This window comes from Suncus etruscus, chromosome 5 (assembly GCF_024139225.1).
Source record: "Suncus etruscus isolate mSunEtr1 chromosome 5, mSunEtr1.pri.cur, whole genome shotgun sequence".
Lineage (NCBI taxonomy): Eukaryota > Metazoa > Chordata > Mammalia > Eulipotyphla > Soricidae > Suncus > Suncus etruscus.
In genome coordinates, this window is record NC_064852.1 from 106,395,528 (window position 1) to 106,422,240 (window position 26,713).

General features: G+C 36.9%; 1 protein-coding gene across 1 annotated transcript in view; it reads right to left on the reverse strand.

Moving 5' to 3' along the window:
• The window catches only part of MRPL13 (mitochondrial ribosomal protein L13), a 48,487-nt gene that overhangs the window by 17,593 nt on the left and 4,181 nt on the right, over positions 1-26,713 (reverse strand). The window contains exons 2-5 of the mRNA XM_049773516.1: positions 25,266-25,389; positions 19,291-19,384; positions 17,250-17,310; positions 10,114-10,200 (exon numbers count right to left, since the gene is read on the reverse strand). Coding sequence (XP_049629473.1) covers positions 10,114-10,200; positions 17,250-17,310; positions 19,291-19,384; positions 25,266-25,389 — 366 coding nt within the window. The remainder of the gene's footprint in view (positions 1-10,113; positions 10,201-17,249; positions 17,311-19,290; positions 19,385-25,265; positions 25,390-26,713) is intronic.

Genomic DNA, 26,713 nt, shown 5'->3' on the forward strand with positions numbered 1-26,713 from the left:
ACACTGCTCCAAGAAATAAGATAGGACACTACGAAATGGAAACACATAACCTGCTCATAGATTGGAAGGATTAACATCATTAAAATGGCAATACTTCCCAAAGCATTGTACAGATTTAATGCGATTCCGCTAAAGATACCCATGACATTCTTCAAAAAGGTGGATCAAACACTTCTGAAATTCATTTGGAACAATAAACACCCTCGAATACCTAAAGCACTCCTTGGGGGAAAAATATGTGAGGCATTACTTTCTCCAACTTTAAACTGTAGTTCAAAGCAATAGTTATCAAAACAGCATGGTATTGGAATAAAGACAGACCCTCAGATCAGGGGAATAGGCTTGAGTATTCAGACAATGTTCCCCAAACATACAATCACCTAATTTTTGATAAAGGAGCAAGAAATCCTAAATGGAGCAAGGAAAGCCTCTTCAACAAGTGGTGTTGGCACAACTGGTTAGACCCTTGCAAAAAAAAAAAAAAAGCAAACTCAGACCCCCAGCTAACACTATGTACGAAAGTAAAATCCAAATGGATTAGACCTTGACATCAGACCTGAAACCATAAGGTATATAGAACAACACATAGGTAAAACACTCCATGACATTGAGACTAAAGGCATCTTTAAGGAGGAAACAGTATTCCCCAAACAAGTGGAAGCAGAGATAAAAAGATGATATATATATATTAAGCTGAGAAGCTTTTGCACCTCAAAGGAAATAGTGCCCAGGATACAAGAGCCACCCACTGAGTGGGAGAAACTATTCACCCAATACCCATCAAATAAGGGGCAAATATCCAAAATATACAAAGCACTGACAGAACTTTACAAGAAAAAAACATCTAATCCCGTCAAAAAATGGGGAAAAGAAATGAACAGATAAAGAATAAATACAAATGGCCAAAAGGCACATGAAAATTGCTCCACATCACTAATCATCAGGAAGATGCAAATCGAAACAACTTTGAGGTACCATCTCACGCCTCTGAGATTGGCACACATCACAAAGAATGAGAACAAGCAGTGCTGGTGGGGATGTGGAAAGAAAGGAACTCTTATTCACTATTGGTGGGAATGCCTTATAGTTCAACCTATATGGAAAGTGATATGGAGATTCCTCCAAAACCTGGAAATTGAGTTCCCATATGATCCACCTATACCACTCCTAGGGATATGCCCTAGGAACACAAAAATACAATACAAAAATCCCTTCCTCACACCTATATCCATTGCTGTGCTATTTACAATAGCCAGACTCTAAAAACAATCAAGATGCCCTTCAACAAATGAATGGCTAAAGAAACTGTGGTATATATACATAATGGAATATTATGCAGCGTCAGGAGAGATGAAGTCATAATATTTTCCTAAACATGGATGTACATGGAATCTATTATGCTGAGTGAAATAAGTCAGAGGAGAGAGATAGACGCAAAATGGTCTCATTCATCTATGGGTTTTAAGAAAAATAAAAGACATTTTTTGCAATAATCCTCAGAGACAAAGAGGAGGGCTGGAAGGTCCAGCTCACTTCATGAAGCTCACCATAAAGAGTGGTGAGTGCAGTTACACTGAGAACTATCATAACCATGTGTATGAATGAAGGAAGCAGAAAGCCTGCCTAGAGTACAGGTGGGGGTAGGGAGGAAGGAGATTTGGGACATTGGTAATGAGAATGTTGCTTTGGTTAAGGGAAGTCTTTTTTCATGACTGAAACCCAACTACAATCATATTTGTAAAGAAGATGTTTAAATAAAGATATATATATATGGGGTCCCCTGTTTGTGATGCCAGGCTGGGAAAATCCACGAAACTACGCCTGCCCAGTGGGGCCTGACTGTGAAAAACTGTGAGTGCTACCTGTGTGTGTTTGTCTACTGTCCTCTTGCGTGAACCTCTTGGGAGTGGGCTGAAAAGAGGCTCCAGAAAACTCGCTCTCCCAGAAGCCAGGATTAACATCATCAAAATGGCAACACTCCCCAAGGCATTATACAGATTTAATGCTATCCCTCTAAAGATACCCATGACATTCTTCAAAGAAGTGGATCAGGCACTCTTGAAAGTCATTTGGAACAATAAACACCCTAGAATAGCTAAAGCAATCATTGGGAAAAGAATATGGGAGGAATTACTTTCCCAACTTTAAACTTTACTACAAAGCAATAGTCATCAAAACAGCATAGTATTGGAATAAGGACAGGCCCTCAGATCAGTGGAATAGGCTTGAATACTCAGAAAATGTTCCCGAAAACATACAGTCACCTACTTTTTTGATAAAGGAGCAGGAAATCCTAAATGGAGCAGGGAAAGCTTCTTCAACAAGTGGTGTTGGCACAACTGGATAGCTACTTGCAAAAAATTGAACATAGACCCCCAGCTAACATCATGTATGAAGGTAAAATCCAAATGGATTAAAGACCTCGATATCAGACCCAAAACCATAAGATATATAGAACAACACATAGGCAAAACACTCCAGGACATTGAGACTATAGGCATCTTTAAGGAGGAAACTGCACTCTCCAAGCAAGTGAAAGCAGAGATTAACAGTTGGGAATATATTAAGCTGAGAAGCTTCTGCACCTCAAAGGAAAAAGTGCCCAGGATACAAGAGCCCCCCATTGAGTGGGAGAAACTATTCACCCAATACCCATCAGATAAGGGGCTAATCTCCAAAATATACAGGGCACTGACAGAACTTTAGAAGAAAAAAACATCTAATCCCATCAAAAAATGGGGAGAAGAAATGAACAGATACTTTGACAAAGAAAGAAATACAAATGACCAAAAGACACATGAAAAAATGCTCCACATCACTAATCATCAGGGAGATGCAAATCAAAACAACGATGAGATACCACCTCACACCACAGAGAATGGCACACATCACAAAGAATGAGAATAAACAGTGTTGGCGGGGATGTGGAGAGAAAGGAACTCTTATCCACTGCTGGTGGGAATGCCGTCTAGTTCAACCTTTATGGAAAGAGATATGGAGATTCCTTCAAAAACTGGAAATCGAGCTCCCATACGATCCAGCTATACCACTCCTAGGAATATACCCTAGGAACACAAAAATACAATACAAAAACCCCTTCCTTACACCTATATTCATTGCAGCACTATTTACCATAGCAAGACTCTGGAAACAACCAAGATGCCCTTCAACAGATGAATGGCTAAAGAAAGTGTGGTACATATACACAATAAAATATTATGCAGCTGTCAGGAAAGATGAAGTCATGAAATTTTCCTATACATGGATGTACACGGGATCTATTATGCCTAGTGAAATAAGTCAGAGAGAGAGAGAAAAAAACGCAGAATGGTCTCACTCATCTATGTGTTTTAAGAAAAATGAAAGACATTCTTGCAATAATAATTTTCAGACAGAAAAGAGAAAAGAGCTGGAAGTTCCAGCTCACCTCAGGAAGCTCACCACAAAGAGTGATGAGTTTAGTTAGAGAAATAACTACATTTTGAACTGTCCTAATAATGAGAAGGAATGAGGGAAATGGAGAGCCTGTTTAGAGTACAGGCGGGGGTCGGGTGGGGAGGAGGGAGACTTGGGACATTGGTGATGGGAATGTTGCACTGGTGATGGGTGGTGTTCTTTACATGACTGAAACCCAAACACAATCATGTATGTAATCAAAGTGTTTAAATTAAAAAAAAAAGAGAGAAGTAAAAAAAAAAGATATATATATATATATATATATATACATACATACACAAAATAAAATGAAAATTCAAATATTTCAAACTTTGGTAAGCCATTAGAAAAGACCCCTAGATTATTCGTAAAGACTATTTCAAACACTGCCATGTATAAAGTGTGCAACATAGTGGGCTTTTAGAAAACATTTATTGAATTGAAAAGAATGTTGGCTGAAATAAGGTTAACAAATTTCCCCCATGAAATGAGCCTGTCAAATTTCCCCACTAATTGAGGAATATATGGAAAGAATGAATACAATTTATGCAAAATGAAGTAACTGATGAGAATCAGGATGAAGGGAAAGTGTCTCCCTGAATCCTTACAAAAAGTAATCCAAGATGCTAGATGAATTTATAAAGAGAAATTTAACAGTATATTTTTTGGGGGGGGGCTTAGTCACAAAATGTGCAGTATTCAGTGCTTCCTTTTGGCTCTGCTCAAGAATTACTCCTGGCAGAACTCAGGGGTACCAGGAATTGAATTTGGTGAGCCAATGGAAGAAAAGTGTCCTGTCCACTGTAGTATCACCCCAGTTCTGCGATTTAAATGTTTAATGCAGGGGGCAGGGAGATAGGTCAATTGGTATATCTACAAACACATGCCTAGCATTTGGGAGGCCCTGAGTTTGATGCCTGGAATCACACTCCCCAATCCCACATCCCAACACTGCTGGTATAGCCCAGTTATCCCTTTAACACAGAGCACCCACAAGCTCTTGGATCGCAGAATGGAACTATCAGGTCGAGAATATCTAAGAGTGGCTTCAAACTCTACTGGGCTGGCCTCTATTAAAACACAAGTCCCCGGGTCAGGAAGATAGCACAGCAGATAAAGCACTGACCAATCACAAGGCTAACCTGGGTTTTTGATCCCTGACACCATCAGAGGAAAAAGCAAAAAAGGAAAATGATCAAAAACCAAACCAACCAAAAAACACAAGTCCTGTGCACATAAGTTATGATAACCTGTGCACAGAAGTGATAATAACTTAAAGAAAATAGGAAAAGAGTAAAGAGAGAGAAAAAGAAGAAACACAGGAACTAGATAAACATTTACTATATTATGGTTTGGGGGTGCAATTTTTTTTTTTTTTTTTGGTTTTTGGATTTTGGGCCACACCCGGCGGTGCTCAGGGATGACTCCTGGCTGTCTGCTCAGAAATAGCTCCTGGCAGGCACGGGGGACCATATGGGACACCGGGATTCGAACCAACCACCTTTGGTCCTGGATCGGCTGCTTGCAAGGCAAACGTCACTGTGCTATCTCTCCGGGCCTGGGGGGTGCAATTTTTAAAGAAATTTTAAATCTGCAGAGAAGCTGCAAAAACCAGTGAACACTTATTTACTCTTCAGTTTATCTACTGCTTATAAGCTAGAACATATGCTTTTTTTACTTATACACAAACACCCAAATACATTTTCTTTTTGGCTAAAGTAAACTAATATCAGAGTTACTCTCCCAAAGTGGTTGGTGCATGCTTCTTTGTGAATATTCTATAGTATATGCCTGAGATCTGACCTCACCAGTGACTCTACATCCATTGACTTTGACCTCACAATGACTTCTACAAATTGGTATCTGACTATACCACTTCATTTACAGCCAATTGTGGTCCTAAAGCCAATAAAGCCCCCCAAACAAATATAGGACCTTAGTGCAAGGAGACATCAGCAAGAACTGTGGTGGGATATGAGGAAGTACCCCTGGTATCCTCTGAAACATGACAGGCAGACATTCTGAACTACCTTCTCTGCTCTCCAGTGTCCTGGACCTTGGTCCTTCCTGCCCATTGAGCCCTGGGGGCACCTATTTGTCCTGCCCACAAAGGGTGTAGCTCATTGCTGCTGTGTCCCTTTGAAACACAGCAGGCAGACATTCTAGATTATTTTCTCTGCTCTCCTGTGTCCTGGCTCTTGGTGCCACCTACCCATTGAGCCCTGGGAGCACTTCATCAGAGGTGAGGTATCCTACCTACAAAGGGTGGAGCCAGAGGAGTGCAGCTGCTCCTCTTTGTGGCCACATGAATCTTCTAGCCAATGAACCACCATAACATGTAGAAAATAAACCATACTACAAGCGTGACAATGGGCAAACAAACAGGCCAACACCAAGCAGAGAATAAAGATGGCAGCTCTGATGACCCAAGAAGTGCCAACCACCTAGTTTGCCTCTCAGATAAGGAGTTTAGAGAAGAAATAAGGAGGATGTTCATAGAACTCAAAGCATAGATTGAGCTGAACACAAAAAAAAAGAAATCAGAAACTCCAAACTAAAATAACAGGACTGAAAAACTTGGCAGATTCAATGAAAACCTCAATGGAAAGCCTCTCCAACAGAGTTACAGCAGCTGAGAATAGAATTAGTGAGCTGGAAGATAAGATGCATAACAACTCCATACGACATAAGAGATTGAAAAAGAACCTTAAAGCAAATGATCAGACAATAAAAAAAATACTCAAAGGATGTGAACAGATGAAAATAGAAATCTTTGATAAACTTAAAAATAAAGACCATAAGAAGCATTGGAGTCCCAGAGACCCATGAAGAAAATCCCCAGAAAGAATCAACCAGAGCTAACACTACATGTAACCAAATTCTGCATGCCAGAAGAGTTCCAGCTAAAAGAGACACAAAGAGAAGCACTCCAAGACACATCCTAGTCACAGTGACAAATACTGCAGATAGAGATAGAACTCTGAAAGCAGCAAGATCAAAAAGGGAAATTACAGGGCCAGAGAGATAGCACAGCGGCATTTGCCTTGCAAGCAGACAGTCCGGGACCTAAGCTGCTTGGTTCGAATCCCGGCATCCCATATGGTCCCCTGTGCCTGCCAGGAGCTATTTCTGAGCAGATAGCCAGGAGTAACTCCTGAGCACCGCTGGGTGTGGCCCAAAAACAAAACAAAAAAAAAAAACAAAACAAAAAAAAAAGGGGGAAAGGGAAATTACATTCAAAGGAGCATCCTTAAGATTTATAGCAGACCTGTTACAAGAAACCTTCAAGGCCAGAAGGCAGTGGTGGGATATAGTAACAAAACTGAAAGAAATGAATGCTTCACCTAAAATACTACACCCAGCCAGACTCACTTTCAGGTTTGAAGGAAGTATACGTAGTTTCACGAATAAACAACTTTCCTTCACCGCTGGTGGGAATGCCATCTAATCCAGCCTTTATGGAAAACAATTTGGAGATTCCTCAAAAACCTGGAAAGTAAACTCCCATATGATCCAGCTATACCACTCATAGGGGTATATCCTAGGAACACAAAAATAATACAAAATACAAAATGCCTTCCCCACATCTAAATTCACTGCAGTGCTTTTACAATAGGATGAATCTGAAAACAACCCAGATGCCCTTCAACAGATGAATGGCTAAAGAAAGTGTGTACATATACACAATAGAATACTATACAGCTATCTAGAGAGATGAAGTCATAAAATTGTCCTATACATGGGTGCATATGGAAACTATTATGCCAAGTGAAATAAGTCAGATGGAGAGAGAGACACACACACACAGAATAGTCTCACTCATCTATGGGTTTTAAGAAATATAAAAGACATCATTGTAATAATGTCCAGAGATGTGGGTCAGAAAGACTGGCTCACGATATGAAACTAACCACAAAGAGTGGTGAGTGCAGTTAGAGAAATAACTACACTAACAACTACCATGACAGTGCTAATGAGCGAGAGAAGTAAAATGTCTGTCTCAAATACAGGTAGCGGGTGGGGGAGGAGGGAGATAGGGGGCACTGGTGGTGTAAAAGTTGCACTGGTGAGGGGGGATGTTCTTTTTATGACTAAAACCAAATTACAATCTTGTTTGTAATGGTGCTATTTAAAAAAGAGTTAAAAAATCTCTATTATCTCGAAATATTTCATCGTAGATGACATTAGCATCTACTAAATTTAAGGACTGTCTCTAACAGAACACATTAGCAAGTCATGTTCAGAAAAATTAACACTGATGAAATACTTTATATCCTATAACATGCATTTAAATTTCCAAAATTAGTTTAACAATGTCTTACGTTAATAAATGTACACATACAATAAATATAGCATTTTCTTCCTTAATTCAAAATCCAGTCAAGGATCATACAATTTATTTATTTTACAATGCTGTTAAATATGTTGCTTAAAATACATATGTTCTTTGGTCTCCTTTAATTTGAAGAGTTTTTTTTTTTCTTTTTCTGTTTTATGCAGTATTTATGTTTTTTAAAGAGGCCAGGCAAATTATGTTGGGGCAAGTCTTTTTTTTTTTTTTTTTTTTTTTTTGCTTGTTTTGAACCATACTGGCAGAACTCAGGGGTTATTCCTGGCTCTGTGTTTATAAAATATTTCTGGTAGTATTGGGGCACCATGTAAGATCCTGGGGTTCAAACCTGGGTCAGCTGCATGCAAGGCAAATGCCCTACCAGCTGTGTTAATGATCTGGTCTCAGGGGCAACTCTTTTTATCTGAATTTTTAGGATCCTTCCTCATAATTAGATCCAAAAGATGTTATTTTATTTATAATACAATAAAATGTATTGTCAAGTTTTAAAAAATCCCTCCATTTACCCCACTCCTTTTTATAGGGAAACAGGCTCATTTATTTTATAGTATAAAATTTTATAAGCAATTTATGACTCAACTGAACTATTATAAATATTTAAGACATTTACACTCAAATCAGGCTTACTTAGAACTGTAAATTTTTTTTTTTTTATAGTTTGGTCTTTTATTTTATTTTATTTTATTTTGGTTTTTGGCTTTTGGGCCTAATCTAGTGGAGTTCAAGGGTTAGTCGTGTCTGTGTTCAGAAATTACTCCTAGCAGTCTCAGGGCCATATGGGATGCTGGGGATCAAATGCCCTACTTGCTGTGCTATCACTATAGCACCAGTTTGATAACAGTTTTAAGTCTGTAGAATATACAAGATTAGTATAATTAGGTATATAGGTAATATTTGAAGGAAATGGATAGTCTGGGGGAAACAATGTTTGGTTCATCTCTCCCCCACCCCATTTTAACATTGCAAACATTGCTCTCAGTAATCATGTACTGTTCCCTCTTTTTACCCTTTGAAAGGTTTCTCTGAGGTCTGGCTAATAGCCAGAAGAGTTACTGGGTTTGCACATGCCTGGCTGTGTTGCTCTAGAAATCCCTGATTCCTTTACTAGTTCCAGCTGCTCAAGACAGGAGAATTACTGGGACTATGCTTCAAATATGCTGGTAGCACCAAAGACCAAACTCATTGCATTCCACTCATATGATGGGTCTTTTTATATCAGAGGTAAAGTGAACAGAAAGTTATCCAGTCATTTAAACAAACAAAAGGTAACAAATTAGTCATTTTGATGAAAGAATTGACATATGCATTATTAAAGCTAATAAGAGTTCACAAATAACTTAAATAGTTGGTTTAACTTTGTCTTCTAGAATGCATTTCAACATTTGAACTATAAGAACAACAGACTCATGGTAATAACTGCAATTATCCTGTTAGACCTTGTTCTAAGTGTTCTACTAATGTCATCTCTTTTAACCTTTACCGTTAGCTTATGAAGAAGTATCTGCATGGTACCCATTACTCAGACAAGAACAGAGATAGTAATTATATACTCATGAAATCAATAAATGAATTTTAATCCAGACAGTCTGAATCTACACTTGGACCCAACTATTTCATTTTAGAATGTCTAATATTTCATTACCTTACCTGAAGAGAAAAGTTAAGTAATCAAAACAATATAATAGAATAATGTTTTCACTTTAAAAGTACCTTTTTTGAGGAAGAGGATTAAGTTTGGGTCAACTCAGGAGAGCTCAGGGCTTACTCCTGGCTCTGTGCTGAGGTAACACTCATGCCAGGGCTCAGGTATCCTAATGGCAGTGTGTAAGGCAAGCTCCCTACCACTTTTCCACGGGTACAATATACTTTTATTTGAATAAATTTTGGTAAGAACATGTATTCTGAAGTTAAAGCATGAGACATAATAACAACCAAATCTATTAATCATGTTACTGGTGATATACAAACAGTAAGTTCATGCTTTTTTTTTTTTAAATTATTGCTAATAAAATAACAGGGAGTGCCCTCAATTAACAGAAGCTCTGATCACTAGTTCTGTGTTCAAAAGAAAGAAATTGTTAAAATGAAAATACAGAAATTACAGGTTTAGCAGTTTTAGTCTAAAGACTCAAAGCATGATTTAAAATAGGAGCAACTGTTATGAGGTATTCACTATAATGAAACACATGAAATATTTCTGGAGTTGATTTCAAGAAATTATTGAGGGCATTCTACTACAATTATTTTGAAAGAAGCAAAATTTTGCTGAATATTTAAAAAAATACTTCATTACTGGCCACTGACTTCACTCATGGCCACTGACTTACCTCATCTGGGAAAAGATGCAACCTCTGCATCATCGTCCTTCTGTGAAGGTTTTTAGGCAGCATGCCGTAAATAGCTAGCTTCACAATCTGAAAAACAGAGACAGAGATAGAATTCAGGTAAAAAATAGGAGGTGGGGGCTGGAGAGATAGTACAGCAGTAGGACATTGCCTTGCATGTGGCCAACCCAGGACTAATGGTGGTTCAATTCCTGGCATCCCATATGGTTTCCTGAGCCTGCCAGGGGCTATTTGAGTGCAGAGCCAGAAGTAACCCCTGAGCATCACTGGGTGTGACCCCTGCCCCCGCTAAAAAAGAAAAAATAGGAGTTGGAATATAAAGATGGCAAACTCAAGTAGTGAAGAAAATAGGTAGACTAAGACAAATGAATAAGAAAGACGGAGACCTATGTAAGCATGTGGTAATACATAAAAAGATTTCTTCTTTTGCACATTATTATTTCCCACTATATCCTACTTTTGTTTAGATATAGGAGAAGAGGAAGATATTCAGGTATATGCCAATTTTAGTTAGAGTAAGAAAAATTTTCTAAGTTTCCTTAAGAATCTATGGCTCCAATAATCTTACACGTTCTGACTGGAGGAGAAGTAAGGGAGGCTGTAATTTTGTTTCCTTCAAGTGAGAGATCAGAAGGTTTCCTATTTATCACCAAGCCTAACCATATGTTCCTGATAGTGACTCTTGAAGTTACTAATCTTCAGCAATGGTAGTGGTAGCAATGTCTTATGTGTAAATAATCAGAGCACATCATTAGTCGATCCTTTGTGATACTAAGTCCCATTTCATAGATGAAATTTCATAGATGAGGAAAGAGAGGAATGTTGACAAAAACCCTAGATCTCAGATATCTAAGAAAAGATGGTACAGGAACTTGAACTAAGATGTTTGGCCACCAGAACCAACCCACAATCATCCCTATAATTATTTTCTGCAGAACTTACAAAGAAATGTAATCCTTTTCACTACCATATCTGTTTCCAAAATTGTAATGTCAATTTCATTGTATTAGTATGGTTACATTATATTTGTAACTCTTTCATTTTCTTCAAATTTAGTGGGTCAAAAGTTATATTTTAAAATCTGGCTTATTAAAAATAAGTATAAACATTACACTTAATTTAGTAAAAGCTGTAAAATGTAAAAAGGTAACAAACTGATAGGGCAGAGAAAAACAGGAGCATATGTATATATATGTATACACACACACACACACACAGAACAAAAGTGACTCAACATGCCTGCTAAATAAGGTAATTCTGTCTTTACAGACTTAAGCATAAGTTCTAAGGAGTTCAGAAAGCGAGAAAAACAATTAGGCTAATGTTAATAAATGCAAAGGCAATGCTCATATAATCTATTACTCATGGCTGCTATAATTTTTCTCACATATAATACTACTATTATATACGTGGTAGAAAAGTAATAAAAAAGAAACAGAACATTGATGCAAACAAACAAACAATAACAACATTACAGGGAGGTAAAGGATACATTAATACATTGCACAGAGGTAAAAGACATAAAAACAAACTAAATCAATATATTCAGTTGAGTATGGAATTAAAGATCTTCTACATTTAAAATATTTAAGGACCTACTAATAACTATAACTACGAATAACTACTAACTATTTATTTATTTTGCTTTGAAGACATACCCAACAGTGCTTGAGGCTTCTGGCTCCGTGTTCATGGATCATTCCTAAAAGGCTCAGGGATGGGGTCAGGAATTGAATCCAGGTTGGCTTAGTAAAAGGCAAGCACCCTATTAGCTGCACTATCTCTCTGGCCCTAATAACCACTTCATATGTTTACATATTTTATAAATAGTATTCTAAAGCTGTACTGATAAGTACATGAAACAAATGTAATATGAAACAAATTCTTTTATCACTAATAAGTTACTGGTTATCAAACTGTTGACAGAAAAAGCAGCATTCCAGATAAACACTGAGTGTTTAAATTTTCAGAAAAATAGCAGATTTCTTCTTAACAAGCCTCCTTTTCCAAAAACATAAAGTCAAAAGTAATGGTGGATGTAAAAAAGCAAAATGGTGGAATAATGAATACTCAAAGAAAATGGAAACAAAGAACATGGAATTGTTATTCAGTAGTAAACAAGCCCTTATGGGGGCTGGAAAATGGGGGAGTGAGGTGGGAATAGGCAATGTATATAGGTGGAGGGAAGCAGTCAACCAGGAGAAGGTAGGAAGGTGGTAAAGTGTTATGTATGAAACCCCATCTGCAAAATTACTGTGAATCACAGTGTAAATATTAGATATAAAAATAAGATACAAAAAAAAAAGCCTCTTCTAAAAGCAGACTGGTAAGAGGTAAATGGGGGCATAGGCACTGGTGGAGGGACATTGGTGAAGGGATTGGTATTGAAACACAGCACACCTGAAATGAAATCATGAATAACTTGCACTTTCACGGTGACTATATATAAACATATATAAATATATTTATATATATCTAAAAGTTCAGATCTCAGATCTCAGATTAGAACTCAATGACAGAGCACAACTTAAAGCCCTGGGGGCACCAAGAAAACAAACAAAAAAACCCCAAATAAACAATAAAAACTCTTGGGGCCTAGCAATAGTATAGTAAATAGCATCTTTGCTTCGACCCCTGGCACCTTCTATGTCCTCCAATCCTGTCAGAAGTGATTTTTGAGCGTAGAGCCATGAATAACCTCTGAGCACTGCCAGATATGGGCAACCCTCAGAAACCAAACCAACTAACCAAACAAAAACCGTACACTCTTGCCAACTATATGAATATTTGAAGGGACTAACTCTGACATAGTTTCTAGGACTTCATCAAATATTCTGCATTGACTTTTGGGCATTTTCATTAAGAAATGATTGATGTATTGCCAGAGCAATAGTACAGTGAGTGGGGTGGACATTTGCCTCACACCCAGGTTCGACCCCTGGAATGCCATATGATCCCTTGAACACCACCAGGAATAATTCCTGAGTGCAGGAAATAATTCAAGAGTAACCCCTGAGCAAAGCTGGGTGGGGCCCCAAAGCAGAAAAACAAAACAAAACAAAATGATCAATGTGAAACAATTTCTACAAATGCTTTCCAAAGCCAGTGTCTTAACATCCAAAAAGTGGACAATACTGCCACCTAGTGTATAGATAGCATACTTGGATAAAATAAACAAAATTACAAAGTACAAAACTATGATTTGTTATAATACTAATGATATCTATTATCAGCAACTTTAAGTCTTTAGTTCCCTGCAGTGCCATCTGTGATAAGAGTCAAACAGACATCTTTATTTGACCCGAGGAAAGGAGAAAAGTTTATCAATAAGCCTAATATTCAACAGAAGAATAACACCCAGACCACAGAACAGGGAAAGAAAAAACTTTAAGTCATTCTTGATGGAAGTCTGATCTCATAAATAACTGTGTGGCCCCAAACTGATCCTGTCCTACGTAACAATTCTTACAAATTTTGAGATGGTACTGCCTAAGTATATGCCAAAAGCTAAGAAGAACACCTTTCTACAGAAATCTCTCTCTCTTTTTTTAAATGGGGTTCACCAGAGCAACACATGGTGGTGCTGGGGCAGGAGGAATGCACATGGCAGTAGGGATCAAAATGAAGGTCCATCATAGGCCAGGCATACGTGATATCTTTTGAGCTACTCCCTGGTCTGGCAGAAATTCATTTTTAAAATGTCTCCCTACGTTAAGGTAAGTTTACCAAGTATTCCGAGTAGAGAACAAGTGAAGTCACAAAAATCACAGATATTATTTTGAGATAGAAATGGTGGTAAGTGGGGCTGGCACGATGGCACAGCAGTAGGGCATTTGCCTTACATGTGGCTGACCCAGGATGAACTGTGGTTCGATCCCCCAGTATCCCATACGGTCCCTCAAGCCAGGAGCCATTTTTTTTATTAATATCTTTATTTATACACCTTGTTTACAAATATTATTGTAGTTGGGTTTCAGTCATGTAAAGAACAAGGGATCATATAGGATGCCAGGGGTCGAACCTGGGTGTGAGGCAAATGTCCACCCCACTCACTGTACTATTGCTCTGGCCCTACATCAATCATTTCTTAATGAAAATGGCCAAAAGTCAATGCAGAAGTCAGTGCAACATTCCCATCACCAAAGTCCCAAATCTCCCTCCTCCCCACCCCCACCTATACTCAGACAGGCTTTCCACTTCTCTCATTCATTCACATTGTTATGATAGTTCTCAATGTAGTTATTTCTCTAACTGCACTCACCACTCTTTGTGGTGAGCTTCATGTTGTGAGCTGGACCTTCCAGCCCTCCTCTCTTTGTCTCTGAGAATTATTACTAAAATACCTTTTATTTTTCTTAAAACCCATAGACAAGTGAGGCTATTCTGCATCTATATCTCTCCCTCTGACTTATTTCACTCAGCATAACAGATTCCATGTACATCTATATATAGGAAAATATTATGACTTCATCTCTCCTGACAGCTGCATAATATTCCATTGTACATATGTACCACAGTTTCTTTAGCCATTTATCTGTTGAAGGGCATATTGGTTGTTTCCAGAGTCTGGCAACTGTAAATAGTGCTGCAATGAATATAGGTATGAGGAAGAGATTTTTGTATTGTATATACTACTAGGAGTGGTATAGCTAGATCATATGGGAGCTCAATTTCCAGGTTTTGGAGGAACCTCCATATCACTTTCCATAAAGGATGGACTAAATGGCATTCCCACCGGAAGTGAATAAGAGATCCTCAGGAGTGATTTCTGAGCACATAGCCAGGAGTAACCCCTGAGCGTCACTGGGTGTGCCCCCCAAAAAAGAAGAAATGGTGACAAGTGTGTTTAATATGTTTAAAGAAAAAGAGGGAACCAAAGTATGGCAAAAACACAGAGAATCGAAACTGAGTAATGACTTTGAAAAAGAAACAAATCACACTTCCGGAAAAGGTGAAAACAGAATGACAACACAGAAACTCATTAATTAAATAAATCATGGGTAAGAACATAGTAAATCTAAAGAATTGATCAAAACAAAGACATAAAATACAAAAGAGAAGTACTAATTATGTTTATTGTTTTTTGTTTGTATACTTTTAAGATCTTTTCTTAGATTTGATATTTATATTATTTGACAGTCTTGTTATTTAATATGTTTGAAGAGTTGAGATCTTCTGCTTAGAAAAACTGTCTCCTAATTATCAGTGCCTTTTATTTGTTACCTGTCCTTTCCCTTTAAAAAACATTATATTTATAGTAAAGTATCTTATTATACATAATTAGTATTCCTTTTGTATTTTATGCCTTTGTTTTTCAAGAGAGGCTAAAATCTGAATGGCTTCAAAAAGTTAAGAAAAAATATCATCTAGCATATAATTAAAAATTTTATCAAAAATGAAGGCAAGAACAAGAACAGTTTTTGACAAAACTGATTTTTTTTTGTTTGAAAAAGCAATTCACTACTAAGAGACTGTTACGAAAAGGAAACTGATTCCAAAATAAAGTTGAGTAACCTAAGGATAGAAAGCAAACCATAATGGTAGAAATGGTAGAAAACAATAAAAATGCTTAACTAGAAGAGTTTAAAGCTTTTAAACAAAGAAAGCTTATAAGCTGGAAGAGTAGTTGTTAGAAATAATCAAGGGGTTTAATTTGATTTGGGGGAAAGTAAAGATATCGCTCAATCTTTGATCTCTAATAAAGTCAATGCACTCCAAAAAGGTGAAAAAAAGGAATATCTGCCATAATAAAGTCGTCAACTAATATAGTCAGCAAAAACTATAAAAAAAAGGTTGTTTTTTTTTGGGGGGGGGTGGTCACACCCAGCAGTGCTCAGGGGTTACTCCTGGCTCTATGCTCAGACGTTGCTCCTGGCAGGCTTGGGGGACCATACGGGATGCCAGGATTTGAACCAGGGTCCATCCTGTGTTGTCCGCATACAAGACAAATGCCCTACAGCTGTGCTATCACACTGGCCCAAAAGGATAGTTTTTATGGCTATACTGATATTTTTAAAAGACCTAACATTAAAAAGCCTAAATAGAGATTAGAAGAGCCAATTTCTAATCTCTGCTAATGAGTTGGAGATTAGTGAGTTACAGAGATAGTATAGGGAGGGCTTAAGGTTCTTTAGTTTGCAAGCAGGCAAACCTGATTTGATCCTTGGAATCTTGAGCCCCACCAGAAGTGATCCCTGAGCACAAAGCCAGCAATAAACTCTGGGCAGCACCGTGGGCGGACCCCAAATCAAACCAAACATAAATAAACAAAAGGGTCAATTAACATATTCCAGAAGTTTGCACTGGTTGGTCTGTGGACTGGAGTCAGCAGAAATTACTTGCCAGTTTTCAAGAATGGTGCTGCCACTTAACATTATTTTCAATGACAGAGCCACAAATGTAGCAAGGGTGAAAACCACAGATATAATATGAGTGAGACCTTTGTAAGATTAAGATTACAAATTTAGAATTCTATAACACTCAATCTTCAAAATAAGCCAAGCAAACTATAATACAAAATTAATGCTCTGCAACTTGAAGTTTAGTTCTTTTAAATTACCAGTAAATTTACAAGACCAAAGAAAGGAATAAAACAAAAGTCAGTAGCAGATTGGAAGACTATACTTAGTAGATTTGCTAGATTGATATATAGGCATACAGACATCTCTCTCTCCAAGGTATTTTTAGCAAACATCATATTCAAAGTAATCACACAGGTGTTAGGAAATTAAAAAGCATCAACATTCTTTTACTAAATGCAAAATTACTAATTCGCAGAAAATATACAGAATGAAGGGCCAGAACGATAGCAGAGTGGTAGGGCATTTGCCTTGTGTGTGGTTAACCCAGGATAGACCTGAGTTTGATCCTGGGTATTCCATATGTCCCCTGTGTGATTTCTGAGGAGTAATCCCTGAGTGCCACCAGGTGTGGCCCCAAACTCCCCCTCACCCCCTAAAAGGTGAATGAAATAAAACTTTTCAAAATTAAACTGCTATAGCAGAGTGAGGAATTTATAGCTTTGAATGCTGGCTACAATGGAAAAGGAAGACAGAAAAAAGCAGGGTCTGCACAGGTTGCTGCAGAGATATAAATAGTGGAAAATTTAACAAACTTACGGCCACTGGATCCTTCTGGTGCAGCTGAGCAGCTGTCACTTGTTTAAATCCTCCTGGGTAGCTGTTAAAGCAGACATTAACAGTATAGTATAGTTTTATAGTAGTTTTAAAATATTCTTGCAGGATGCAGTTATCCCCCAATCCCTTCTTCCTTTTTCATTCGTTCAATGAGAATGGTACCAAGCAATGTCATTGCATGGGTGGGGGAGCAGATCCAGCGAAGCTTGGTCCTGCAATGCAGTGTGGGTCTGACTTTTCCATGCTCAGGACCACCAGGATGATACCTAGCAGTGTAGGACCACTTGGGGTAGGGCAGAAGTGCTGGGAAGCCATAGCCAAGTCCACCAAACCTTATTATGAAACTATGTTTTTTGAAAACAGATCTTTAGTGTCTTAACAGCAATAAAGTACAATATTTGAAATACTAAATTCTTAAGTAGTCAACTATTTCTCTGTCATAAAAAACCATTTCATATCCTGGAAATTTTCTCACCACATTGTATTTCTATAGAATTAAAAATGATTCAGCAAGTATTTATGCATTCACTATGAGATGCTTATCACCTTTAATATTAAGAAAGAAAAATATCTAAGACCAGAGTCAGGTTTGGGAAAAATAAAGGAAGGTGATCTAATTTTGAAATCAAGTTCATACTGGAAAATATGCAGGAAGGAGACACTGTCAAAAGTTGAATTCAGAATGTAATTTTGAGTAGGAAATTGTCTGAAAAAGAGTTTTAGCCAATAGTGAACTCATTGTAGTGAGAATTTAAGATGGAGAAAAGAAATAATTTATCCTAGGAAAACACAAGAACATTTATTTTATTTAGTGAAGAAAATGTTAAAAAATCCATTAGAATAGGAAAGAAGCATCAGAATTCTGAGCATATTTAGTTAAGAAAGATGCTGAATGATGAACAATGATTATGAAAGAATGATCAAAATATAATGTCCATAAAATCAAAATATAAGTCCATAAAAACTTTTTTGCTTTTGTTTGCTTTGGTTTGGGGGCCACACCTTGAAATGCTCAGGGTCTTACTCCTGAGTTCAGGAATTAGGAACCAAGCTGGCTGTGTAAGATAAGGACCACAACTGCTAAATTATCTCACTAAATCCTATGAAGAACTTAGAAGGACAAGTTAATCAATGACACAAAAGGATTGTCTTGAAATTATATGAAGAACCTTAGAAGAGGTAATTATTACTTATATTTAAGTATTATATATAATTAGATATTATAGATATTAATGAAGAGATAAATAATATATAATTATTCGTAGTTATTTATATTTTACAATATATTTTGTTCTGTCCCAAAGAGAAGTCCTGAAGCCAATAGGAAATTTAGAGATATATAATAGTTTAGAGGATCTTTCTAAAAATTACAACATCTGTGCTACCTATGAACTATAAGATATATGACTTTCAAACAGTCAGAGAAACCTATCATTTGAAAGGTAGATTGTAAAGAATCTAAGTATTTTTCAAATCTGGGAATTTTCTCATTATCCCTTAAACATTTAGTATACCTTCAGATGTTCAGGATGGCTCCAGAAACAGCAAAAACATCAATTATAGGGGAGAAAAATTAAGGAATAAAATATCAACTCTTAAACAGAAACAATCTTGATCAGAGAGGTTATATAAAAAGCTTCCAGAAAAGACAAGGTCCTGTAATAACTGATACTGAGCGTAAGTTTGTGTTTAAGTAAATCTTATACGTAAGAAAAGAATTGTGGCCAGAGAGATGGTATAGTGGTATGGTATTGTGTCAATCTGGGTTTCATCCCTGGCATCCTTTATGGTCTCCTACGTAATGACTGCTATGATTAATTACTGAGTGCAGGGATAGGAGTAACCCCTGAGCAAGACAAGTATGCCCCCCCCCAATATTAATAAAAAAGAAATAGAAAAATTACTATTTCACTAAAACCCAATTTTTTAAAAGTATTTTTCTTTTAAAATAAGATCAGTATTATTCTTAAAGTAATACATTTTCACTAGCCTGTCTCTCTTGATAAAGTGAGTACTTTCTTACCCAGTATGTGAGGAGTATACTTTTTGTTCCCATTTGTTTCCAGAAAATGCAATGTGCCTTGTATTCATTATGACAACATGATCTCCACAGTCACCTAGGTTTAAAAAAATAACAAAATATCAGAACTTTATATATATAAAGTACAAACAACATTTTAAAAAATAATACAGCAAATCACAGTACAACAGCAAAAATCCTTAGATTTCTTTTTTAATATAATATCTAAGTATCAAAACAACTGCCTGATTACTTAGAAAAGCTCAACACTAGAAGGTTAAATAATATTTAATAAAGATGCCAACAATAACAATACATCTTTTAAAGGTTAATTACTGTTATTCCTATTATATCTATCCATAAATCATTATTTTACTGTTAAAGTACCTTTAAATATACAATACAAATTTTTCTTAAAAACCAAAGAGAAAATGAAAAGAATATGCATACAGATTTAAAAAAAGTATGTTTTACCAATAGGCAAATTGAAAACATATGCAAAATATCACAACTGGTTATTCTTCTCAGTTTTAGAAAATAGAGCATTAGGACTTTATGCTTAATGACTAATACAGATTTTTTTCTAACCACTTTTAACTAGTTAAATTTAAGCTGCCACTCTCAACTATGTCTATAAACATATTGGAAAGAACAGAGGAAATGCCCTGAAATTCAAAATGCATACACTGGTTTAATTTTCAAATTAAAAAGAAAATCCCTACATTTGATTGTTCAAACAAAGAAACTAAAGTCAATATTTAAGTATTCATATATTGCAATAAAGTACAATATAAATTAAGCAAAAATATTCGTTGTTTATTCTATTAATAATAAAATTTCAAGATTTAGAAGGCTTTTCAAGAAAAAAATAACATTGGGGAGACAAAAAGTACAGTACAGTATATAACACTAACTTTAAGCACATGAAAATGATAGTACTTGTGCAGGGTTTGAATGTGAATAATGGTGTTTCCAAAGAAAAAGTTCCTTATTTACAGAAGGGAAAGAGGAGAGAATAAAGCAAAGGTCTTTCAAATTACAGTGAAAGGGAGTCCAGGCGTGTAAAGGAATAACCTGGGAAGCTCGAAGTTAGAGGGCTGAAAAGGAATGCTCAAGTTCCCAAGGTGATACATGGTGGGTCGATAGGCAGTTGGGGAAATGAAGCAGAAGAACAGAAAAAAAAAAAAAAAAAAAAAAAAAAAAACCAAAAAAAACCAGCAAGAATACAGCAATCTATGTCTCAAAGAATGCTGAGATCACTAGCTTTTATATGGATATTCGTACCTGAAGCAACTAAGGCCTCTTACAATGAAATGATTCACAAGAGCATAAACACTTGCTATATATTTTATATAGCATTATTGCATTATTTCTGCTCTCTTGCCCATATATACACACACAGCATACACACATAAATCACCTGATCTTTATCTTTGGTTTGGGGTCATACCCAGTGATCCTCAAGGGTTATTCCTGACTCTACACTCAGGAATTATTCATGGCAGTGCTCAGGGGAACATACGGGATGCCAGGGAACAAATCCAGGGTGGCTGCATGCAAAGTAAGCACCCTACCTAGTGTTTTATTGCTTTGGCCCAATTTGATCTTTGTGTTTGGTTCTTTCCTAGAAAGGAGCTCCTGATCTATCACGACTGGTTAAATTTCACTCATAAAATTTAATTTGGACAAAAATAATAAGTTTCAACATAGATGCCGGAGCTATAGCACAGTGGTAGGGTGTTTTAAGCGACTGACCCAGGATAGACCTCAGTTCGATCCCCAAGGAGTCCCATATGGTCCCCCAAACCAGGAGCGATTTCTGAGAGCATAGCCAGGAGAAACCCCTGAGTGTCACTGGGTGTGGCCCTCCCCCCCCCCAAAAAAAAAGTTTCAACATAATTATTAGTCTTCCCAGAGAGCCTTCAATTTTGCTTCAGGTATACTAGAGAAATTACTCTCATACATCACTATGAGTTTAAGGTGTAGTGCATAATATTCCCCCCCCCCATGTAGTGGGAAATTACAATCATATGTACGCATAGCTTACTCATGTTCAATCCTGGTCACTCAACCATCACTGAACTGCTGGATAGGGCCTAAAAAACCCTCTTCACTCAATAAAAATAGATTAATGAATGATAAGTTATAAAATGAAGGGCCAGGAAAATTTCAGACTCTACCCTTCTCTGCACCACAAGGCCTTCTGAATACAAAAAGCTAATTCTTGAGCACCCCCTCCTTCACCCATGCTGCAGAGATGAGCCCTACCATACCCAGAGTTTGCAGTCTGGGTTGACTGAGATTCTACGGGAGTAGCTCCCTATATCCACAAGCTTGGGAGATCCCCACTATAAAACAAACTCTATACACAAAAAGTTGATCATCACAAATATCACAGAGTTATATCATTAACAACCTCAAATATTATATACATGTTTTTCTTTATTGGTCAACATTTTTTTTATCTAAAAACAGTTATGATGTTCAATTTTATTTATTTTATTGGCCAACTTTTATGGTCACTTCTGTATATATGATCACCATCCATTATTTTATTATTCTGAGAGGGTCTGTGTCTACTAGCAAGCAAACATGGTTTAATTTGATTACACAATGCATTATTAATAAATGAAGTGGCTGGAGGGGTGGCACAAGGGGTAAAGGCATCTGCCTTGCCCGCACTTGCTAGGATGGACCCCAGTTCAATCCCCTGGTGTCCCATATAGCCCCCAAGACAGGAGCAATTTCTGAGCACATAGCCAGGAGTAAATCCTGAGCATCATCGGGTGTGGCCAAAAAAACCCCCAAACAAACAAAAAACAACAATAAATTAAATGATTTAGTTGGTACAAATTTCAAAAAGAACATACTTGTAAATTAAAAGTAATTTGCAATTTAAATTTTGATTTTAGTGACATCTTGTGGATATGAAAAGTTTTGCTGGCATGATTTCTGATTATAAGTGAAACAAGAATGCAATTCAGTCTTTAAAAATACATTTCTGGAGGGCCCGGAGAGATAGCACAGCGGCATTTGCCTTGCAAGCAGCCGATCCAGGACCAAAGGTGGTTGGTTCGAATCCCGGTGTCCCATATGGTCCCCCGTGCCTGCCAGGAGCTATTTCTGAGCAGACAGCCAGGAGTAACCCCTGAGCATTGCCGGGTGTGATCCAAAAAACCAAAAAAAAAAAAAAAAAAAAAAAAAAAAAAAAAAGAATTTCTGGGGCTGATGCAATACCACAGCGGTAGGGCATTTGCCTTGCATGCAGTTGACTTTTAACTAACCTGGGTTCAATCCACGGCAACTCATTTGGTTCCATGAGCCTGCAAGAGGTGATTTCTGAGTGCAAAGCCAGGAGTAATCTCTAAGTGCCACCAGGTGTGGCCCCAAAAACCACAAAACCAAAAACCCAGAATATTTCTAATTATAGAGAGAAGCTATTCTCCATTACTAAACAAAGGACAGGTAGCCACAAAAGTTCTAGGGTTCTAAGAGTATTTGTTTATCCACACTTAAGAAATAGTCTTGTAATGATGACAATAATTAAATGACAATAATGCATTAAATCAAAAAACTTTAATTTGGTGAACCAGTAAGTGATATACTGTTTGTTATCAAGGAAATTAGTTATTTGTTATCAAGGAAATTAATTCCACTTTTCTCCAAATTCTGTATCATGTGGATTTCTGAAACCAAACAGATCTTATTTATTATCATTAACTTGTTGGCACCATAACCCAGAAATAGTCAAACATCCTGGAAATGACTAATTATCACCACAGTGAAGTGGAATGGATAGTCCTTACCTGGAGAGAAAAGTATGGGGCTTCATCTCTAGAGCAACTGCAACACAGCTGAGTGACAGTGAGAAATTCACTCAAATTTTGTTTTTTTGTTTTCACAGTTTTTAACAAAATAGTTTACAAAATATTTAAAGTTTTAGGAGTTAGGGCTGGAGTGTAACCAAACAAAACTACTTGTAGGAAGCTAGAAAGATAGTACTCTGCATAGCTGGCCTGGGTTCAATCCCTAGTAGATCATATACCTTAAGCACCTCCTGGAATACAGAGCTAAGAGAAAGTCCTGAGCACTGTCAGCTCTGGCCTGTAAACAAACAACAACGAAAACCAAAATGATTTGCAGGTAGACCAATATCCCTGATGAACACAGATGCAGAGATCCTCAACAAAATTCTGGCAAACAGGATCCAATGCCTCATCAAGAAGGTCATTCACCACAACCAAATAGGTTTCATCCTAGGAATGCAAGGATGGTTAAACATCCACAAATCAATCAACATAATACACCATATCAACAAAAAGAAAAAATTAAAAATGATATGATGGAGAGAAAGCATTTAATAAGATCCAACACCCATTCTTGATAAAAACTCCCAATAAGATGGGAATAGAAGGAACTTATCTCAATATAGTTGAAGAAATCTAGCACAAGCCATATCAATGGAGATCAACCAGAAGTCTTTCCTCTAAAATCTGGTACAAGACAAGGCTGCCCCCTCTCACCACTACTATTCAACATAGTGCTGGAAGTTTTTGCCATAGCGATTAGACAAGAAAAAGAAATCAAGGGTATCCAGATAGGTAAGGAAGAAGTCAAGCTTTCACTGTTTGCAGATGACATGATACTATATTTAGAAAACCCTAAAGACTCTACCAAAAAACTTCTACAAACAATAGATTCATATAATAAAGTGGCAGACTACAAAATTAACACGCAAAAATCAATGGCCTTCTTATAGAGCAATAATAATAGAGAAGAAATGGATATAAAAAAAAATCCCATTTACATTACTGCCACACAAATTCAAATATCTTGGAGTCAACTAAAATGTGAAGGGCTTATACAAAAAAAACTATAAAACCCTGCTTCAAGAAATAAAAGAGGATATGTGGAAATAGAGGCATATACCCTGTTCATGGATTGGGAGGATTAACATAATTAAAATGGCAATACTCCCCAAGGCACTGTACAGATTTAATGCAATCCCTCTAAGGTTACCCATAACATTCTTCAAAGAAGTGGATCAGACACTCTTGAAATTCATCTGGAACAATAAACACCCAAGAATAGCTAGAACAAACCTTGGGAAAAGAAATATGGGAGGCATCACTTTTCCCAATTTTAAATTGTATTACTACAAAGCAATAGTCAGTAAAACCGCATGGTATTGGAATAAAGACAGATCAGTGGAATCGACTGGAGAATTCAGAGAATGCTCCCCAGATATACAATCAATTAATGTTTGATAAAGGGGCAAGAATTGTAAAGTGGAGTAAGGAAAGCCTCTTCAACAAATGGTGTTGGCACAATTTGGTCAGACACTTGCAAAAAAAAAATGAACTCAGACCTCGAGTTAACACCATGCACCAAAGTCAAATGCAAATGGATTAAAGACCTTGATATCAGATCTGAAACCATAAGGTATATAGAAAACACGTAGTAAAACACTCCAGGACATTGAAATTAAAGGCCTTTAAAAGTGAAAAACAAAACAAAACAAAACAATAACTTTGCTAGGGCAATGATGTAAAAAGGGCTTCTCTAACAAATCAGTCTCTATGGTTTTCCTATGATTACTTTTAATATATTTTAGAGCTTAAATAGATTTGTTTTATTTGTTTAAGACTTACTCTGAGCACAGATTAGATGGTGGGGGTCAGGGTTCTATATTGAATACTGGAAATCAAAACTAGGTTGGTTACACGCAAGTAAAGTGCCATAATCAGTGTACTATCACTTCAGCCCAGTTTGTTTGTTTATTTTTTAACCAAAAGCAAAATAAGGGATCCTTTGGAAAAAGTATCTTAAAGATCCTAAATATCTTAAGTTCTTAAAAGCATCTCTGTTGAACAACCGCAAGATTCTATTAATCTAATGAAAAGTATAGTCTGTTGTAATGAAAATGATGATAAAAATTTATGTCATGAATAAATAATGATACTATTATTGATACTCACTGAGTTGATGGTACACTGGTTTATGCAATCCTTGAAGTTTAACTGATGCCAGAGAAGCAAGCTTCCCTGGGGGCTGCATTTTTCCATCTAAAAGATACCAAACTCGAGCAAAAGTGGCCCATTGCTTGAAAAACAGAAAATAAATAAAACTCTAAGAACAATAATCAAAAGTGTTATTATATACCATCACACAAATTCTAGAGTTAATGTTAATGATTCGAAGAATACTCTCCCTCTCATTTAATACTTTTTGTGTTTTATCTGTCTCGTTTCTGGCAAAAATGTGTCTTTTTTCATGGTCCTCAAGGATTAACACAACAATTTCTCCTTCCCAATTTCCCATGACAATACTGATTGGCTTTATTAAAAAAATTCCAAAGATATACTTTCCTTTCATGTTACATATCCCAAAGATACATACCCTTGCCTATATCCTAGGACACAGTCTTTGGTGTTACATAGAAAAGAATCGAGAGGGGTGATAAGAGGCTCTGATGAAAGTAGAAGCTGTTAATGAAGGTCATCACAATTTTTGAAGTCAGCAGATACATTCCATTAAAAGAGCAGTGGTCAATTAGAAATTTGGACTACTCAAAACTTAATTCCTAGGGATAATTAAATAGCATAATATATGGATGAACAATATTAAATAAACTTACATTGTAAAAAGGTGTCTTGGGTACCAGAGTGATAGTATAATGGGTAAGGTGATTGCTTTGCATATGACTGACCCAGGTTTGATCTCTAGAACCAGATATGGTCTCCCAGGACCTGTCAGAAGTGATCCCTGAGCACAGAAGCCAGGAATAAGCTCTGAGCATAGCCTAGCATGCTCTGCCTCTTTCTACTTTCCAAATATGAAAAAGTACTGTTGGGAGCTGAGAGATCCTAAGTAAACAGGGTGCTTGCCTTGCTTGTGTTTCAATCCCCAAAATTCCACATGGTTCCAAGTCCCACCAGGAGAGATCTCTGAGCATAAAGCTAGGAGTAAGCCCTAAGTCCTAGGCAATTCCAGGGATGGCCCAAAATAAAAAAAGCTGCCTTACACACCTTTAGTTTGTATTTTGTATATGCCATTGACTTTACAGTACTCTTCATTGCCTACAAAATCTAAGAAAATTCTAGCCTCCCGTCCTGTTCCCTCTTCTCACTCCTCTCTTCCCTGCTTTTCTCTCTACTTCTCTCCTCTCCCCCTCTTTCTCCACTCCCCTCACTCCCCTCTCTTACCCTCCTTTTCCCTTCTCAAGAGAAAAAAAAAATAATTCCAACCCCCCCAAATTGAACTGAATGCTTTCCTCTGCATATATCAGTTAAACAGTGCTATGAAAAGTAAAGCTGTATTATTTGATTTTTATTTAAATTTTTTATCATACATCTCAAATCAGCCTGTAATGCTGCTTACCAATTCTATTTTCCTTCTGTTCTTTAGACCTCCAAAGCAGTCTCAG